The sequence below is a fragment of the Nannospalax galili genome, unplaced genomic scaffold (genome assembly GCF_000622305.1).
Source record: "Nannospalax galili isolate Female #2095 unplaced genomic scaffold, S.galili_v1.0 scaffold1357, whole genome shotgun sequence".
Lineage (NCBI taxonomy): Eukaryota > Metazoa > Chordata > Mammalia > Rodentia > Spalacidae > Nannospalax > Nannospalax galili.
The window spans coordinates 65,137-85,453 of record NW_008339987.1 but is presented as its reverse complement, the minus strand read 5'-3'; the positions used below and the strand labels follow the sequence as shown (position 1 = coordinate 85,453).

General features: G+C 52.5%; 1 protein-coding gene across 2 annotated transcripts in view; it reads left to right on the top strand.

The window, feature by feature from the left end:
• Positions 1 to 20,317, top strand: part of Nol4l (nucleolar protein 4 like) — a 127,472-nt gene that overhangs the window by 100,398 nt on the left and 6,757 nt on the right. For both annotated transcript variants that reach the window (XM_008834826.3, XM_008834827.3), the window contains 5 exons: positions 13,361 to 13,638; positions 16,359 to 16,544; positions 16,625 to 16,816; positions 17,023 to 17,145; positions 17,474 to 17,675. In XM_008834826.3, coding sequence (XP_008833048.1) covers positions 13,361 to 13,638; positions 16,359 to 16,544; positions 16,625 to 16,816; positions 17,023 to 17,145; positions 17,474 to 17,675 — 981 coding nt within the window. The remainder of the gene's footprint in view (positions 1 to 13,360; positions 13,639 to 16,358; positions 16,545 to 16,624; positions 16,817 to 17,022; positions 17,146 to 17,473; positions 17,676 to 20,317) is intronic.

Genomic DNA, 20,317 nt, shown 5'->3' with positions numbered 1-20,317 from the left:
GAGCCTTAAAGAGTAAATAAGGGGTAGGAGCCTTACAGTTTGGGTCAAAGTTCGTCTCCATGGCAGAACTCACATGCTGGTCCTCCCTCCCAGCCTGAATCCAGCTTTGTCTGGGAGGAGTCCAGCATGCAGGCAGCTGGAGGTAACTGGGCTGGGGAGTCGGGGTGGCTGTGTGAGGAGTGGGGTGCATGGCTACACGAAAAGAAAAGGCTTTTATGCCTTGATGCCTCATGAGGTCAGCAAGACCCCCTCGTGCTGCGCGCCTCCAGACCACTATATCTTCTGGTGTTCCCACGGGGTGGGGCAACCACATGCTACTGGGGACTCTGGGGCTGGGACAGCCCAGCAGCTGACCTCCTGCCTCATCAGAGCTGATTGAGAACCACACCCAAAAACACACTAAGATCTGTGCCAGCAATGCTTAGTAAATGCCCTTGGTTATGCCTTTCTAAAGAAGATCTAGAACATTTTCTTAAAAACCTGAAGTCATAAAACTGTATTCCTCCTATTCAGTCCTCCCAAAGTCTTGCACTGTTGTTCTTCTCTACATCTTTGGGAATGTAGTCAGTGTCTGAGACACTTCCTGGGAGTCTCAATGAATTGGGTTCCTCAGGACAGGCAGCAAAATGGAGGCTTCTGTAGGAATTGTAATGTCTTCCACATCTCTTGCTGCTGGCTAAAACTTGGTGTGATGTAGTGCAGCTGAAAGAAGCAGAGGCTGCTGGGGTCAGCTGTCCTGCAGCCATCTGCAGGAGACCAGTGAGTACATCCTGGGTATAGTGATGCACATCTTAGTCCATCCTGGCCGTAGGCACTGGACTGAGGTAGCTGGCCTGCTGATAGACAAGGGTATTTATGAGGGCAAATGGCAGAAGTAGGGAGAGGGAAGTAGGGAGAGGAAGGGTGGTGTTGACCATGATCCCACCAATTTAATTATTGAATCAGTAGCTGAATCTGGAGACTGGAGGTTGATGTGCTAGCCTGAGGCCGCCTACACCCAGTACAGGATGCACATTGGCCATAAAGAGACCCAGACAGCTGCCCTAGGCTCTGATGCTCCCGCATGTCCTTTTAGCCTGCTGGTGACCATGGTATCTGCCCAAAGGTTCCCCAGAGGCTTTTGGCTAGGCATGAACACAGCCTGGAGTCTGCTATTGAGACTTTGCACAGACCTTGAGGTCTGGTATTGCCTCGGAGCTGAAAAGCCTATCCTGATTCCTCCTTGTATAGGATTCTCTGTTAAATGCCTGTGTCTCCCCCTCATATCATCAGTACCCCAAAGACCAGAGCACAGAGCCCAGCACTGAGCAGTGTTAAGTGAACAAGTGAGTAGAGATGTGAGTGTGCATGCACATCAAACAGCTGAGCCAGAGGGTCTCCTCCAGGCCAGGCACACAGTGCTGGGGTCCAGACTGTACCTATGGGACCTTCCTTTCATTTCTCTGCCATGGCTCTACGAGGCCCCTCATTCTGCCCGTTCCTGAGTGGAAAATTTGAGGCCTGGCCTCCAGAAGGGATGCATGGGGGCAGGGAACGGACATTACTCACTCCCCTGGCAGACAGGAAGCTCGCACCAGGTGATAGTGGAGGGTCCTGCTTCCGCCTTCAGCAGCACAGGCTGTTGGGGGTTGCCTGGCAGCAATTGTGTGTAGCCCTGGAGCCCTTCAGATGTCCCACTCAGATGAGGCCAGCCGTGCAGCCTATCCTCAGGGACCTGCTGGACAGAGGAACGTCCCTCAGTCAGGTCCAGACTACCTGCCTGCAGAACAGTGCCTCCCCCTGATCCCAGCTCGAAGCTGGAGAGTCAGGGAGGGGTTTATAGCAGTCTGGTCAGGTGAATATTGAGTGCCACAACACACAAGGTCCCATTCCACCAAGGAGTCCTGGCTTCAGCAGAAGAGCCTCAGGCACAGGGAAGCCAGACCCTGCTGGCTGTTGCCTTCCTGAGGGCAACAACAGTGGCTGTACAAATATATATTGGTTTTCCCTCCTTACTTCCCCAGTATCGTGGTCATTGTAATGACCTTGGAACTATGAAGGAGGAAAAGAGGAAAAAAAAGAAAGCTACTAGTATTGGCAAGGAGGTACTTTCTTAGACTTCGCTGAATGCTCATCAATTCCATTTTCTTTCGGTGGTGGGGGATCACATTGTGTTATGGCCACTTTCCCCTACATAATGGCATTTTACTTCTTCCCTACTACAGGTTGGGCTCCACCGCAGTCTTAAAGGTCGTCAAAGTCTGCCCAGGGACCCAAACCTACCATGCATCCAGCCCAGTCCTGTGAGCTCAGAATTCTGTTCCTCCAGAGATGTCTCTGACATGGAAATAAGTTGTCCAAGCCACAGGGTTGCAAGCAGGGCTGCAGGGAGCAGCCAGCTAGGGTCACCTGTCCTGGGCTTTATTTCGAGCCTCTGCTATGTGTAGATGTCCAATAAATAACTATTGAGTGGCTGTTGGCTGCTAGGAGCCAGGGAACAGTTCCTGGAGGAGGCACCTAGGCAGAAACCTGACAGAGAAAGCAGAGCACTAGGCCTGAGGTTTCTGGGGACCCCAGTGTCCACAAGTTCCCTGTGACCCCAAGCTATTGCAAAGAAAGGCAGGTCAGGGAGGCCACAGCCAGACTGGAGGATAAAAGGCATCAGAGTCACCTCTGTTGGCCTAAGGGTTCCCTAGGACCTGACCTCCTATAGGTGGGCCTGGCCGTCTGCTGTGGGTCTCCTCACCCTAGCCCCAGTGTGTTTTAAGCAAAGTTGCTCGCCCGACCCAGCCTTGGCTCTTATCTGTGTGTGGCCAGGTGGCTGTGACCACAAATCCTGGTGTGTCCTCGTGAGTTCCTTTTCCAAAAGACCTCAGTTTCTGGCCTCCTGCTGCCTCAGGTGAGGCCTTCTACTACCCAGAAATGCCAACTGGGCAGCTAGGCAGTCCTTTGTGAGCAGGTGGGGCCTACCGACCCTAGCTTAAACTTTACAGTGGTTCTTGCTCTTCTTTTACAACCAGGCCCATCTCTCAGGTTGCCCCTCTCTGCAGGACTCCCTTTCCCCAGGCCCCTGAACTAGATGCCCTTCTCCCAAGATTATCCTCTCTCCAGGTACCCCTCTTCCCACTTCTCCCTCTCCTCCTCACTGCCCCTTTCCCTGGTTTCTGGGGAAAGCCTCAGGCCCCAGCTTTTCTACATTGACATGGGCTCAGATCCTGCTCCTTCCTTGCTGTGTGGTCTTGAGCAAGTCAGTTGCCCTCTCTGGTGGTTGGATGATAATCCTGTGTCCCCCTTACTGGGCTACTGAAACCTAGAAGACATGTGGTCAGTGGGAAGGCTCACATAGGCCAAGCTGGAAGAGAGCCTCTCAGCCTACTGGGACCCTCAGGCTGAAAGGCTGGGGTAGGGATGGTGAGCAGTGATCATTAAGGACCAAAAGACCCTTCACCAGACTCACTTGGTTCAATCTTGCTTCCTCGGCCCCATGGGACCCTGCACACAACCTGTGCTCCTCACCCTCAAAAATTTGCCGATATAGAATGAGAGCCAGAATTGGGCATGATGGGGCACTCCTGTAATCCTAGAGGCAGGGAGATGCTGAGTTTGAGGTGAGCCTAGGCTATATAGAAGTTTGAGGCTAACCTAGGCTACATAGTAAAGCTCCTATCTCAAAACAAAAATCAAATACCAGAAAGGCAGTGGGGCTGAGAGAACCCCTGATGCCAGCTAGGTCTGAGTGTTCACAGCTTGCTGTAGTAGCTGAGTTCCTGCCTCCGTCCTACCCATAGGTTCAGGGCCTGTCTGGGATTCTGAGTCCATGAAGTCCCTGCTCACTACCCCACTCCCAGGCTGGCAGTCGGCAGGTATGAGGTAATGCTGCTGTCCAGGAAGCAGCAGGGTGGCAGCATGCCTCTCATGTGCTGCCACCCTGGGTGTTGAGTCTGCCACCCAGAGCACTCCTAGCAAGGGCTGGGAGCCACTGAGTGAGGACTTAGGTGGTTGCATAAGAAGTAGGAGAACCGGGAAAGAAGTAGGAGAGAAGGGTGAGTGAGTGTTGGGGTTAGGCCGTTCAGACCTAGAGAGGGTCCCTGTGCCTTGGCCACTGTTGGTCTTCTCTTTCTCATGCCCACCCTCCTGTAGGCCCACTATTGGTGTTGGAACAGGGCTTTTCCTATCAGGGGTCCCGAGCTCCTGACCCACTATAGCTGTGTCCCTAGCCCTCATTGTCCTGGTTATAGTCACATAGAGGAAGGAGTGGGACTCCACAGCCTCCTGGTATAGCTTTAGAAGGGCTTTGTTTGGTTGAATAGAGGTCTCACTATGCAGCCCAGGCAGGCCTTGAACCCTCAATCCTCCTGCTTCAGCTTCCCAAGTGTGGGATTACAGGTCTATACTATTTAAAAAAACAATAAAACAAAAAAAAAACAATGCGGGGCGTGGTGGCACATGACTTTAATCCCAGCATTTGGGAGGCAGAGGCAGAGGCAGGTGGATCTCTATGAGTTCGAGGCCAGCCTGGTCTACATAGCGAGTTCCAAGCTAGCTGGGGCTACAGGGAGACCCTGTCTCTAGAACTTGATAAGTAGATCAGGTTGGCCTTGAACTCACAGAGCTCCACCTGCCTCTGCCTCCTGAGTGCTGGGATTAAGGATGGATGCCATTACACCTTACTTTCCACTGTAGACTTTTACTTTATTTAAATTTTTTTTCCAGCAGCATTGGAGCTAGAACCCATGAACTTGTGCATGCTAGACAGCATTTTACCACTGAGCTACATCCCCAGGCACGTACAATGGGCTTTTAAAACCTGGCTTCTCTGCCTCACACCTGTGGAGCTTGGTCCTGGCCATTGCCCAGACTCTGCTTGTCTCAGATGAGGCAGGCTGGAAGCCAGGCCTGGGCCCCATTTACCCTGTAAAGTAAGAACTGTTTGCTCCTATTTGAGGTACCAAACATCTGTCCACACTGGTAGAGACAGTGGCTTCCTCTTCTCCCCCATCCCCCCTCTTCCCGCGCCCCCAGGGTTCCAGCCCTTCTAGAGATTGGCTGAGGGCCATACGGCAATCCTGGGTCACAGGAAAATGTCCATCAGCTGGTCTACAGGCAGCACAAAGCTGGGCAGGGCTGGACCTGGCCTGCAAAGGCAAGAGAAGCCAGGAGCAGCTCTGAGGGACTCCTTTATCACAGCCCTGACCTTGTCCAGGCTGTTGGGGCCCCCAGATGCCTGGTAAGGATGCTAGGGCAGAATAAGCTCTGGGGCCCAAAAGGATGAGGGTCACCTACTAAGCAAGGGGGAGGGAGACCCTTTCCCTGGCAGACTCCCCTCACCCAGCAGTACCCAGAGCCCCTCTGTTGGGGTGGCCCTGCTGTGCTGCACAGGACTGAGGAGGGCTGTACAGAGAGGTACCACCCTGGCCTGAGCCTGTCTAAGGGTGACTCTCCCAGGAACCAGGAAGTGACCTAAGGACTGGGATGCACCAGCCCTAGACTGGCTTCCGGGAGGACAGGAAGGGCTGCCAGGGGCCCTCCAACTTCACACACACAGGCTTCTGGGCAGGGCCCTGCCCCATCAATCACTCACACATGGTGGCCTGAAGTGGCGCTGCTTGCTTTCAGAACACATGATTTGTGGGGGTTGGGGGTGGCAGGCGGTAGGCAGCCTGGGTAGAGCTTTACACATTGAATTGGCATTTATTTCTCACTGCCTGTGCTTGGCCTGCAGCAAGCAGAGAAAGTATCAGGCCTGAGAGGACAGACCAAGGGCTCCACACTGGGAATGCTTCCTCTGGGAGCTACTGGCCACTGTGTGTGTTGGGGGAATCCAGGAACTGGGGTGGGGGTGGGGTAGAACATTCTTTGTGAAGTAATCTGGGTGCTGCTGCTCACTCTGGGAGACTGGTACCTACCCCAGGAGCCTTTGGCCTTTCACAGATCTGCTGTGAGGGATATTTGTGCGTACCAGGCTCAACCCGGTGCCTGATGCTCTGCCTGATGCTCTCCAGTGCTTGACATGTAGAAACCCTGTATATACTTATACTTGGTGTCCATCCCCACCAGCAAAGGTGACGCCTGGGCCCAGGCCACTGTTCTAACACCCTCTCGTCTGCAACTTGGATGCTTCTCCAGGACCTCGACCCCAGGGTCTCTGCAGAGAGCCCTGGACTGTCTGAGACTGTCTTCACTAACAGCTGCTGAGCATTCAGAAGGGGTTGGTGCAAATAGAGGTGTGTGGCATTTGTGAAAACACTGGTGTCAACTGTCTTATCATGGAAACAAACACCTAAAATGTCTCCATATTATCAATTACTTGTTGGGATGCTATTTTGAACATATTTGGTAAAATAAGTTCAATTTTTCCTTTTTGAGATAGGGCACTGCTAGGTAGTCCAGGCTGGCCTTGAATTCACTCCTGTAGTAGTTGAATTACAGGTTTTAATGGTTTTAAAACACATTGTTAAATTTTTGCCTGGCACTGATTTCTATTCCTGACACTGTCAAAAACAAAACAAACAACCCCCCACCTTTGTTTCAATTTTTCTTCTTTACCTTTTGAAAAATCTGGTGACTAGAGAACTTAGAATCTGATCACTTTGGCTTACAGTTTGTGGACGACAGCTCCTGATTGAGAGCCTCGGTGTTGGCACCTGCTGAGGAACAAGACAGAGATATATCACAAGAATGCCAAGGTGTACTGTGAAGAAAGTGGGTGTTGTGGGCTGTGTGTTAGGAAACATAGCTGGGGCAGGGATGTGGCTCAATTGGTGGAGCACTCACCCAGCATGCCATTGCTAGCACCACAAACTGGACGTGGTGGTGCACATCTATAATCCCAACATTTTGGAGGTGAAGTTCAAGGTCATCCTCAACTATATAGCTAATTTAAGGCTAGCCTGGAATAAAAAAAAAAAAAAAAAAAAAAAGCTGCAACATAAGTAGAGCCCAGGAGGGGAACGTGGGCCCTGTGTCCCCAAGCCTTGGCCTGCCAGTCTGAACCACAGGGATAGAACCAGGCGGCTCAGGAGAGGCAGCTGGGTGGCAGTGGAGTCTGAAGGCCAGGTGAAGAATATGGGCCTCATGCAGGTGGTCACATGCTCAATGTGGCCTTATTACCAAGGACAGTGAGGTCCCTGTGGCCCCCATTTGACCCCTGGGTCCCTCTCCTTGCCTTCCAGAGGAAGAGCCTGGGTAGACTGCCAGGAGCTTAGTGCTCCTTGGAACTATGCATTATATAAACATTGCCCAGGCCACTGGCCTTTGTCAAAACAGTAGGGTGAGGTAGAGAGCAGCCAACCCTAGTGAGGTACATGCCCCAAATTCAGAGTAGTCAGTGCCCCAGCCTGCAGCCCAGAGGTGCCCTTCAGGACTTCGGTGGCTCCTGCCTTGGCATACATACATCCCTGGTGGCTGTGGGGGACTGCTGTCTCTAGAGCTCCACCCTCACCCTCACCCCCCCACTCGAAGCTTTTGTGTGAATTATTGATGCCCCTCCTTCGCCCCTGCCTGGCTGCTGTCTCTGATCAGAGCCTCACCAAGAGGCCCTCGCTGCCTCCAGCCTTGCACCCCTGCCGTAGCAGGCAGCCTGCCTGTGTACCAGGCATGTGGGCTCATGGCACCCTTGTGTTGGCCATGTTGGGGGACCTTCTCCACCTTCCCCAGCCTGAGTGGGGGCTGGTGTGGGTCGCCCATAGGGAAAGGGTGCTGCTGGCTGTGTCCCCAGAGCCCAGCATGGTGATTGGTGGCTTGCACAGAGCTGGGCCTGTATGGGCTGCAGGGCGCTGGTGCCCACATAAGGGCATTGTTTGCTGAGGTAAAAGGAGTTTTTGTCTCCTTCTGGAGATGGGACAGGAGGAGGAACAATTTCCCCTATTCATCACTAATTCCCCCATTTGAATAGCAGCACATCACTCCATTACAGTAGATGGGCACGACAGGCTTTCCCTACCCTTGGGCTCTCCAGGCGGAGGTGGTGGGCTCTGGGTCCTCCCAGCCAGGGGGAGTCATCCTTTGCCAAGCTGGAATGCTCACTTTTGTGGAAATGGACAGAAGGGGTGCATTCCTGCTGCTTCCCCAAGGCCCCCAGGCACCTCTCATTACTGTTTGGGCAGTCACGGGTGGGGACAGCTGTGCCCTGCTGATGTTCTGGGCTCAGATTGGTGCCTGCTCTGGAGGAGACTCTTGGCACAATAGTAAGATGAGGACCAGGTGGACATGAGAGGTCCACCTGGGTGTCTTGTATTTCTTCTTCCAGGTCCAGGTCTAGGTGGGTCTCCAAGAATACCCCAAGTGGAGACCATAGCCCTGAAAGAACTAGGGCACTAGGCCTTTGGTGCCATGGGGCCAGCTGGGTGTTTTCTCCAAGTCATAAAACATAGCAGCCCATGAAGGCGTCAGCGGCAACTCCCCAGGCTGCAGATAAGAGACATCTAGGAGGTGGCTGTGCCCAAGGTCAGGCTGAAAGTGAGGTCCCCCACCCCCAACAGCCACTGGCCTGGCCCACTATATACCATTCAGGCATGGGTTGGGTGCCTCTTAAATCATGCTCTTTGGAGGAAGAATTTGAAGTGGGTTGGAAGCCAGCTGAGGGATCTCTCTGTCCCCTTTCCTCAAACCATATGGGGTGGGGATGAGACTGTGATCAGTCCCTGGGGCAGTACCAGCAGCCTTAGGATGGGCTTTGAGCAGTGAGCCCAGCCCCCAGGCCCCAGACCCCTGGTACTGAGACCAAAGCAGACCCAAGCAATGCAAACTGGCCTCCAGCTAGCTTTGGCAATAAGGAAGTTGTTCTTATAACCAAATAGTCCAGGGCTGTGTTTGGTTTTAGGCACACGTGGATTTAGAGGGATTGTCTGTGCCAATCTGTTCCCTGCCTTCCCCAGGATGGGGGTCCCTTCCCAGCAGGTCTAGCTACTTCCAGATGGAGAAAGCTGGGGACTGATTTGTGGGTTTAGCTTGGTCACATGATATTACTAGTGGATGTGGTGGGTCATGCTGCCTGGCCAGGTCCTGGGCACATGCTTATCCTGCAGAACCCTGGAAGACCCAGGAGCCCTCACCAGAGGAAGGGGTATGGCTTATGGAAAGGAGTGATCCAAGCCTACCCACTAGAGTTTTGCCAAGGCCCAGAGGCAACTTACCTGTAGGCCACAGACACAATAAACTAATAGTATTGCAAGAGAATGATAAGTGTGCTGGAAAAATAGGTAAAGGGGTCAGTGTGTCAGTGGGGGCTGGGCAGGGGAGGGCTTCCTGATACAGTGACCTTTAAGCAAAGCTCAGGAAGTGAAGGGACAGGAAGTGAAGGGACACAGACAGGAGAGCCAGGGGACAGCGTAGCAGCCACTGAACAAAGGTTCAGGCCAGCGCTAGAGCTGGTTGGCAGGGTGAGCTGCAAGAGGCAGGCATGCCAAGAGGTCCTGTGGCCCCATGGGAGAGAGAGAGTAGCCATACTCACCATGTACTGATGGACAGTAGAGCCATACTGCTACCTTTCTTGGGATGTGTCTGCAGAAGAGTACTCAAAGCTGGTACCAGGATGAGAGAGAATAGGCATAGAGGCTTCCCTAAGGAGATGGTGCTCAAGGAGCCCTGAAGGATGGATAGAGCAAGGGTGTGGTTCAGGTGACATCCTCGTAGGTTTTGGATCTCAGTCTCCCCAGGAGTCCTTGTGTTTGGTTTCCTGCCCACTAGAGCACATTTCCTGAGGACAGGAGCCATTGTCTTTTTCGCTTCCTCAGTGCCCACTTGGGCTGTCGCCCAACAGAGTTGAGAAGCAGGGCAGATGTAGCTCTCCCAGGCACTCTCTCCTGCCTTTCCAGTCACAGTGCCCACCTCTGATATGGTGCTGTGCCAGAGCCCTTAAATGTCCATGATGCAGTCTGCAGGGAATGGGGGGAATGAGGGGGAAGTAGGTGAGGATGAAGTAAGGGGATATGGGGTATAAGAAGCCAGCTTTCACTTTTGCATGCCTGTTCCATGCCAGGAAGAGTTAATACCCCACAGACCCCCATTTTACTGATGCAAGAGCCATTTGGAAGGGAAACTGAGGCACAAGAAGTGGCCTCTTTGGGATCACAAAGGTGGTATCTGCCCTCCCTGTTCCTACCTCCTCTGCATTATACTAAAACATGCTAGCCTTGCCAGTTGGCAAACATGAGCCTCCTGTCCAGTAGCACCCATCAGGCTGTATAGGATAGTAGCTAGCCCGCCAAGTGGGGCCACCCTAGTAGAGCTTCAGGCTGGACAAGACTTTGAAAGGATTGCAGAATATGAACACCTGTGATTCCTCTTCCCCCTCAGATGTGGGCCGTGTGTGTGTGTGCTGCCCCAGGTGCAATATGAGTAAAATGGGACCCCCATGGGCTTGCTCAAGGGTTTGGGGGTTTTGTCTGTGTGTGATAAAATAAATATAAAAATTGTCATCTTGCCGGGCATGGTGGTGCACACCTTTAATCCCAGCACTTGGGAGGTAGAGGCAGGATGATCTTTGTGAGTTCGAGGCCAGCCTGGTCTACATACGAGTTCCAGGACAGCTGGAGCTACAAGGAGATTGTCTCAAAAAGACCAAAAAAAAAAAAAAAAAAGAAAATTGTCATCTTAACCATTTTTGAAGTATAGAACCCAGAGGTCTTAAATGTCTTCACAACTCTACAATCAACATCATTTAGCTCGAAAACATTTCATCACGCCAAACAGAAGCTCTGTGCCCACTAAGCAGTGGCACATTCTCAAATTCCCCAGGCCGGGGGTGGGGGTGGGGTGCCCTGAGACACTTTCTGCCTCTGTGAATGCGCCTGTTCTGGCCAGTACATGTGATGGACTCATTCACTATTAGCTTTTGTTTCCGGCTTGCTTCACATAGTGTAATGCCCTATGGTTGGTCCGTATTGCAGCTTATAGCTAAACTTTATTCATTTGAAGGGTGACTCCTACACTGTATGACTAGATCACATTTGCCTAGTCATTTACTTCTGGAGGCTTTCAAAATGTTAATGGTGTAAACTGGTCGAGATTTTTAACTCTGAATATTTACACAGTGGTGTGGCTTTCCAGTTTCGTTTACAGATTTGCAGCATGCAGCCACAGCAGGTCCAGGCTCTGGTGCCTCAGGACTCCTATCTACCCAATTGCTTTCCTTTCAGATGGGGGGGGGTGGCATCTAATAACAGGGAGATGGGTGCTCCCACTAGAGCTGGCACCTGATCCTTGGCCAGGCAGCTGCAGCCCTGAGATGACAGTGTTGGGGGCTTTCTATCCCAGCTAGTTCTGACCTAGGTGGGGGCCCCAGGGTTGCCCTGCATGCCCTCAGTAGCTCCAGAGCTGTGTACACACTGCTCATGTACACAAAAATGAGGGAGTCTATCTCTGTCCCAATGCAGGGTGTGACACTGTAGCTGGCCTTAGGCCTGATGCCCATGGTGAATGTAGTGACCATTGGCATGGTGCCCGTTGAGGAGCAGCTCATCCTTCCAGAAGGAATTGAGTGCCCTCTCAGTTCAAGCCAGTGACCTCTGGAGGTTGATGCTGGGGGCGGGTGTCACACCTTCAAAGTGAGCTGAGAACAGGCCTCTGACACAGGCTAGTTAGCCAGAGTGGGTGTTGACCATTCCCCAGCCCTCAGGTATGGGGGCCTCTCAGGTGTCAGACTCTGCCGTGGGTGGGTGGGTAGGTCTTAGGACTGTAGGGAGTACTTCCTTCTCTGGGGCCCTATGGCAGCAGGGCCTAGCTGGGAGGAGCAGGGCAGACAGCCCAAGCAAGCACAGGCCTGAAGACACAGGTGCAGAAGGGGAAGGTGGGGGGTGGCAGGGCAGCCTCCAAGGCCATGAGGCTGGAGCATGGGCAGTAGGCTCCAGGAAGGGAATGGCAATGACTAGGGAAACCCTGAGATGAGGCCTCTGTTGTAAAAGGGTGGGGCCTGGTGCTTAAGCCAGCAGGAGGGGAGTGCTGTGGTTTGACAGTGGCTGAGCGCGTGGCACCCTCCCATACCTCACTTTCCAGTTATTGGTAAGCTCCTGTAAGATGAAGCTGGTCCCCCAGCAGGCTGGCACCCTGGTTGTAGTCATCACTTTGTTCCTGCCTCTGAGACAGGAGCAGCACACAGTAGGTGCTCAGTTAATGCTGCCAGGTAATTTTTTTTCCTGCAATCCTCTAGACTGATTGCTGGAGAAGAATCCAACCTATCTCTGAGCACAGAAGGACCTAGGCAGTGAGGTCCCAGAGAAGGGCCTGGGGGCTTGGAGCCAAGGGATAGAGGGAGATTGGTGCATAGTTGCTTAAAGGTACCTAAGGAAGTGGTGCCCAAAGGACCTGCGGCAGCCAAGCGGGAGGGGTGCTACTGCACAGGCTTTTCCCATCCCCCTCTACCCAGGGCCTTGGCTGCTTGATGGGCAGACTGGTCCCGCCCCCAGGCAGCCAGGAGGCCAGTGATTGGTTGGGGCGTTAGAGCCGCTCGGTCACCATGGGGACGCTCAGGAGGCGCGCGTGCCCAGTGCTCAGTACTAGAGACTAATTCTTCATAATCTGGTGACTGTGAGGGTGGGGGTGGGGGTGGGATCCAGCGCGACCCTGGCCTGGGGAAAAGGGTGATCTGGAACATGCTCAGGGCTTCCCTGGCCGCTCCTTCACCTCCAGGGTATCAGGGCACCATCGGGACCCACAGGACTGTTCACCTAACAGTGATCTCAGGAGGTCCAGAATAGCTTCTGTGGTCCCAGCTGAGAATCAGAGGCTGGGACATGTGGGAAGAGGCCTGGAATTTATCTAGGTATGTTTATTACGTTGGAGCTCAAGTTCATCTTCCCAATCATGCAATGCTGCACTCTCCACAGCAGGGGGCTCCCACCTCAAGAAAATATGGAGGGTGGCTCGCCGAAGGCACAGAGAGGCAAACCTCCAGTGCAAGAAAACACGGGTGACTAGGGAGTGTGACAGTGAGCCATCCATCCAGAGGAAGGAGAAATTCAAGGGCTGGCTGTGCAGAGGAGGCCCTGAGGGTAAGAAGGGGAGAGGTAGTGTTGAGCAGTGAGAAAGGTCAATCCTGCAACCCTGGGCGTGTCTAGGGACCTGTGGTAGGCCATTTGAAGGTGGACCTCCCTTGATCCTAGCTGTGGCATTTAAAGGCAAGCAGAATCTCCCTCAACACCCTGCACATGCCCTGTTATGGTCACTTAACTCCTAGGCTCCACTGTCCTGTTCTTGCCTCAGCCTAGGCTATGAGGACGGGCCTCTGTTCAGATCCCAAAGCATCTGGTGTGGAGAGCAGAGCACACCTCTGCCCTGCAAGGATAACAGTCCAGGTACTACACAGGAGGTGTGAGGGGGCTGTGGGGCCTCTGGAGACAGTGGGTGCAGGGATGGGGCCTCACACCCAGCACTCTTGTTCCAGATGACTCCTCCTCTGAGAGTGGCAGCGGCAATGGCTCCTCCACCCTGAACCCATCCACTTCCAGCAGCACGCAGGGTGACCCTGCCTTCCCTGAGATGAATGGCAACGGTGCTGCAGCCCCTATGGACTTCACTGCTACCGCCGAGGATCAGCCCATCAACCTGTGCGACAAGCTCCCATCAGGCACGGCACTTGGCACACCGTCCTACCCCTCCGATGGCTGCAGCACCGATGGGCTGCGGAGCCGCGTCAAGTACGGGGTGAAGAGCACTCCTGAGGTGCGTGGGGCTGCAGGCTGTGAGCCTCTGGGCTATTGGGAGGCTGAAGTGAGGTCATACCTACTGTATAGCTGGAGCTGAGCTAGCCCATGTGTGCCATCAAGCCAGGGTGGTGACTGTGGCCATGTCACCATTGTTTTCTAGAGAGGCCCTAGAATAGGAGATAACTCAGTGTGTCCCAACGTTGGACGCCTCATTTCTCTGAGGCTGGTTCATATCTGTCAAGTGGGTCTGATGGCTCCTTACCTTGGCCGACAGATGGCAGGTGACTGTGTGTCCCCAGGGCTTCTCCTTTTCCCTGGAACAGACTCTACTCTAAAGATCAGCAAGTGGCACATTGACATAAAGGCACAAGGCCTTGCTGAGCACGGTGGTATAATCCCAGCACTCGGAAGGCTTTAGGAGTATTGCTGCAAATTTGAAGCCAATGCAGGCTACACAGTAAGACCTTGCCCCCCACCAAATATGGCATCTTTAATCCCAGCACTAAAGGCAGCCAGATCTCTATGAGGTCAGCCTGGTCTACCTGATGAGTTCTAGGCCATCTCGGGGGCTACAGGGAGAACCTATCTCAAAAATAAAAATCAAAAAGGTGAGGAGAGACTTGTTATTAAAGGTGACCTGGAGCCCATATAAAGATGGAAGGTGAAAAGTGACTCCACAAAGTTGTCCTCTGACCACTGGCATGTATCCCCATTACAAAAAAGGCTGGAGTCATGAACTTTTCATAGTGCTTCCACTCAGACTGTAGCAGAGAGATTAAACATCACATCAGTGCCTAGCAGTGTCAGCCTGCACTCTCGGTGTTGGATGAGCCAGATCTGTTTTGAGAACATTTTCTTTTTGATTTCTCCCAGAATCATTCTCTTGAACAGAGGACATGCTCTGTATTTATTGAAGCTGCGTGTCCAGCTTGACATGGAAGGAATGGGAAGTCTGTTTTAACAGGAAAGATTTTCTCTTTGGTGTTTTGATGACCAGAACAGCACACACAACCACAAACAGATGCTATCAATCTAATCCTGCCTGTGGTTTGCAGCATAAATAGGATTATTTCTTGCTTCCCAACTCTGACCACTGGCATGTATCCCCATTACAAACACACACACACACACACACTTAAAAATATTAACAAAAGGCAGCACAAGGTCACATATGTCCTAGCAACTCTGCCTGCCTGTCCCGGTGAGGTCCCAGGATGAGGAATGTGGGTGAGCAGGGTGGGTCCCCTACCATTGCCCACACTCACATCCACACACTATCTCTGGGTCATTAAGATTTCCTGTCAGCAAGCACCAGCTCTTCTAGAGTACCTTCTTAAGCTTTGCCACCCTGAGTCTAACTTCCTACTCTCAACACGCTCTTCTCCTGCCCTGCAGAGGGGATAGGACACACACCAGTGCTGGCCTCAGGGTCTTACAAGAGATGGTTTCAGTTGGTGTCATATGGATGGCACAGGCCTTGGGAACCAAGCTGGGAGTAGGGTGGGGGTGAGTTTTGCTCTGCAGGTCCCTCAAGCCATTGCCACTATGGCCAGTGGCAGACACAGGATTCAAGGAAGTGATAGCTTTCTTAAAGTTTTCTCAGTCTATTCTGGCCCTAGCAGATTTAGCTAAAGAGGCACTTCTCTATGGCCACATAGCCAGCACCATGCCCTGTATGTCTTTTGACCCTATATTGTGGTTCTTGGGCTGGAGTTCTGCCTCTTTCGAGTCTTAATATGAAGAAACTGAAAGGATCTGCTTCATGGGCCTGATGATGTTCATGGAGTTGTTCCTCAGGAGCAGTGGAGTCCTAGGCCAGACCATGGCCGTATGACAGTACCTGACTATGCAGCTACATGTTTCTTGGGCCCAGCTTACCCACCGAGTGCCAACTTCCTTCAGGGAAGAAATGGTCAGGATATGCCACAGATACAAACTTTCTAAGGGGCAAATGACAGCATCCCAAGAGCCAGTGTTCTGAGGGGAGAAGCAGGAGATAGGAGACAGGTAGTGTGGAACTGAATCAACCCCATGGGTATGAAGCAGGAGGAAAGCAGAGGCCATATTCTAAGGAGAGACAGGTAGTTGGTGAGGAGCTGGCTGAGGGAGGAATGTGGGTGGGAATAGAGGGCTTAAGCCCTTGATAGGGGAGGCTGCATCAGGCAGCTGGGACTGGGTCTCTTCCTCCTTGCAGACCTGTTTTCCCAGGGCCCACAGTATTTCCTTGGGAGACAGGCAGAAGCAGCCTAGCCTGGGAGCTAGGGACTGCACCCTTACCCATCGACCTGCCGCCTTGGCTGTCTCCACTTCCCAGCCCATCTGTTCCTCCTCCTGACAGACAGCACACTTGCTGCTCTGGTAACAGCTCGCTTGTCAATGCAAGGTTGCAGTCCCTTGGGGATCCAGGAGCAAACCTGGAAGTCAAAACAGATTCTGGCACAGAAACAAGACTGGCTGATGGGAATCCTTTTTTGTGTCCTTCCCACAATGCAGCAGGTTCTGATGTGGATACCCCTACCCAAGAAGCTGCTACCACCCTTTGCTCATTTCCTCTAAAGGCAAGGCCCCTGTGTGCTGCTGCTGTCACAGTGGAAGGCAGAGTTGACTTGCAGCCAAGGCTTTTGTGGAAGCCTGGTGAACTCACCAAGCTGGTCCCCAAGCTTACCATGGCCTATTGGAGACCAAAGATTATAGACAGCCACTTGATTTGTCTCTTTGCCTCTTGCTTGGTTTCAGTCTCCCCCCTACAGCTCTGGGAGCTATGATTCCATCAAGACTGAGGTCAGTGGCTGCCCCGAGGACCTGACAGTGGGCCGGGCACCCACGGCAGATGATGACGATGATGACCATGATGACCATGAAGACAATGACAAAATGAATGACTCAGAGGGCATGGACCCTGAGCGGCTCAAGGCCTTCAATGTGAGTACCAGGCAGGACTGGTAGGATAGGGATGGGTCCAAGGCAGGGCCAGCCCCTCCCATGGCCTGTGTCTCTCCTAGATGTTTGTGCGGCTGTTTGTGGATGAGAACCTGGACCGCATGGTGCCCATCTCCAAGCAGCCCAAGGAGAAGATCCAGGCCATCATCGAGTCATGCAGCCGGCAATTCCCCGAGTTCCAGGAACGGGCACGCAAGCGCATCCGCACATACCTCAAGTCCTGCCGCCGCATGAAGAAGAACGGCATGGAAATGGTGAGTGCCTTTTCCCAGCCACCCTTGCCTATGGCACCACCACTACCTTCCAGACACCTTACCCTGAACTTCAGTAGTCCTGTTATACAAATGAGGAGACTGAGGCTATTAGGTGCTAGAGCCCAGACCTCAGTTCAACTACCCCCTATCCTTGGCCAGGGGCCCTTTCAGCCCCAACACCAGCTCTATGCCCATTCCGCTTGCAGACCAGACCCACGCCTCCCCACCTGACCTCAGCCATGGCAGAAAACATCCTAGCAGCTGCCTGTGAGAGTGAGACGAGAAAAGCAGCCAAAAGGATGCGCCTGGAGATCTACCAGTCTTCACAAGTATGTGCTCATGGCTGGCTATACCTGATAGGGCAACGCCCAAGGGGCAGGGGTCATTACTCATCTGTGTGTACCTGCAGCTAAGGTGCTGGGAGAGGTGGGAGGGCAATCCTCACACAGTCTTAGACAGACAGAGTAGTGCTGAGGGCACATACAGGTGCCCAGTCAGGAGTGGTCCCTAGGGCAAGGAGACCAGGGAGAGGGAACCAAGGGCATCTCGTATCACTGGGATGCAGGAGCCACAAACTTTTGCCTACCCCATGTCAGGGACAATGACTTGGGCTTGCTGTCCCTTGAGTTCCCCAGCAGTACCCTTCCTTCTCTGCAGGATGAGCCCATAGCCCTGGATAAGCAGCACTCTCGGGACTCCACAGCCATCACCCACTCCACCTACTCACTGCCAGCCTCTGCCTACTCCCAGGACCCTGTGTACGTCAATGGTGGCATCAACTACAGCTACCGTGGCTATGGGTCCTTGAGCAGCAACCTGCAGCCCTCTGCTTCCCTCCAGACAGGAAATCATAGTAACGGTGAGTAGGGGGTCAGGCCTGGTTTCCTAAGCAGTGCCCAGCTTACTGTGCATGGCAACCCTAAAGAGGAGTAGGGCAGTAGCTCTGCTCCCATTACCAGTGGAACCAGTCCTTAGATGAACAGGCCAGGAAAACTTCTGTTTCCTTCTCATCTCCCAATGGTCCTTGCTTCTACCAGTCACTATGGGTGCCTAACTCTGGTTCTGCTCCCCGAAGGCCCCCTGTGAGCAAGTTCTGGTTCTTCACCTGTGTCAGATCCTCTTCACCCATTTTGCCCACCATGAACAAGGTTCAGTAAGAAGGTCACACTGAGTTGCCTACAGAGCCAGGATCTAGCCCAGCCTCAGCCTCTGCACCCTTGGAGCCCCCAACTAGGTCACCTAAAGCATTGGTTCTGCATCTGGTTCCTCTGCTCCATGCCTAAACAGGCTCAGCAGATGTTTCACAGGTAGCTTTGCTGCATGTGAGGTGCCCTGGGGGATGAGAGACATACTTTTGTCTAGGTAGCTAAATGTTTTGATTTATTGTGTAATAGTAGTTTAGTTAAGCAGACCTCCTTGTGGCATTAGGCATTACCTTGCCTAGGAGTGCAGCAAGCTTCTGGTCTATCTCCACTGCAGGCAGCAGAAGGAAAGTGGTCAGGGGACTCTAAGCAAAGGAGGATTGTGACCAGAGCTTGGCCTCCATCTTCCTATTTGGTTTAACCTTGTGGTAAAGATGTTTCCAGTGACAGGAAGGAGGCAGAGGCAGTGTACCTCAGTGTTATTCAGGGACCAATGAGTGAGGGAAAAGTTAAAGATACCAAGCTGCTACTTATGGATCAGGTAGGAGGAAGAGCCACCTGCAGGCAGGGGAGCCCTGGTGCTAGGTCTTGACTGAAAGTGGCTAAGAATTTCCTAATTCATGGCCTTGACTGCAGAAGACTCTGTTGCAGAGCAGCAGAGAGAGCCAGTTCCTAGCCCTGGCAGAAAGCCCAGGCCATCTCTCCACCCACCTCTTGCTCCACACCTATAGAGAGCCTGGGCCTCATTGTTCACTGTGCCCCAGAATTGGGAAGTATGTGCAGGTCCCTGGAAGATCCCTCTCTGGGTTTAACCTTTTATCCCTTCTAATGCCTCTTAACCTAAAATAAGAGGTTGCCTGGCCCTAATCCTTAAAGCCAGGCCAGAGTGGCTCACACAAAGGGTATAGTTTGTGGCTATCCCAAAGCTGATGCTTTCCTTCCAGGAAGGGTGTTCCACTGCATACCCAGTGGGCCCCTTGCTAGAGTATCTGAAGTGGGTTCCAGGATCAGGGAGGTTAGAATCCCTTTCTAAGTACACTAAGGCATGAGGACCCAGTAGGTGAGGTAGGGCATGCCCAGGCAGTACATGATGGTAACAGGTCTTTTTACCTGACCACACAACATGGCCCATCTTAAGGCTGCAGTTCTGAAGGCTCCCTGGTCTCTCGTGTGTGGGTCTTGCTTCAATTCCCACTCTGTTCACACGTGCCTGAGAGGCTTGAATGGCAGCCAAAACTTCGATCAGGAGGCAGCTGTCTTTGCCCCATGTATCCAATCTCTGAACATGCTGGTTCCTTAGAAGTGGGTAGAACCAAGATCTGGCCTATTTCCTCTTTGCTGGGAGCAGCCTTGTCCTGTAGCACTGGTATCTCATTTGAAGAACAGAGTCTGGGTTGAATCCAGCAGCTGGAGAAAAGCAACAGCTACAGGATAACAGAGCCATCCAGCTCACTGCCCTACCCAGCCACAGCTTTTCAAATGACTGTTTCATTCAGGTTGGTACCCCATAGCAGCTGTGCTAATGACTCAGCCTCCTCACTTTGCTCATTATGTTGGTAGTTGGCAATAGAAATCAGCTTAGATAGAATCTGCCTGTCTTGTCTGGGGCATTGGGTAGCTTGTACCCACTCTAGCCCCCCAGTGGTCACTAGCAACCTGAGAGCTGTAACCAAAGCCTGTGCAGGGATGCCCCCAGATCAGATAGGCTGCAGGAAATAGGGACTGCCTTCTCTTCAAGCTTTAGCACAGCTCTGGAGGGGAGGAAGAACTCAAGGCATGGCAGTGAACAGTGAACTAAGCGAGACACACGGAAGGAGAGAGAGCCACCTGACTGTGGCAGGTGGCCTTTGTGACCCTGGGTATTGCCTAGACAGAGGCACCCAGAAAAAATCAAACCTTCCTCAACACCCTGGGTCCTGTATTTGAAACATCTAGAAGCCAGTAGGGGCTACCAACGTGGGAGTCAGTCACCTGCTTAACTCTGTTTCTGCAATACACAGCCCCTCTCCTTCCTCTGTGTTCGATAGTGACAAACTTAACTGTTCTGATTCTCAATTCCAAAAGCATTCTATGGATGTATGGATTTCTATGGTGCTAGGAATTGACCCCAGGATTTTGCACATACTAAGCAGGTGCTTTACCACTGAACCACACCCCCAGCTTCTTTAGCAAAGAAGTTCCCAGACCTCCTCGTTGTCTGGTTAAAGAAGTAACTGTGTGCCAAACAGTCCAATCACAGGTGCCAACTTTTTTCTCCATTTGGAGACTGTCCCAGCTTCTTTTTAACAGCAGTCATTTCCATAATTTCCTTTTCCTTTTTTTTTTTTTTTTTTTTTTTTTTTTTTTTTATATATTCTCC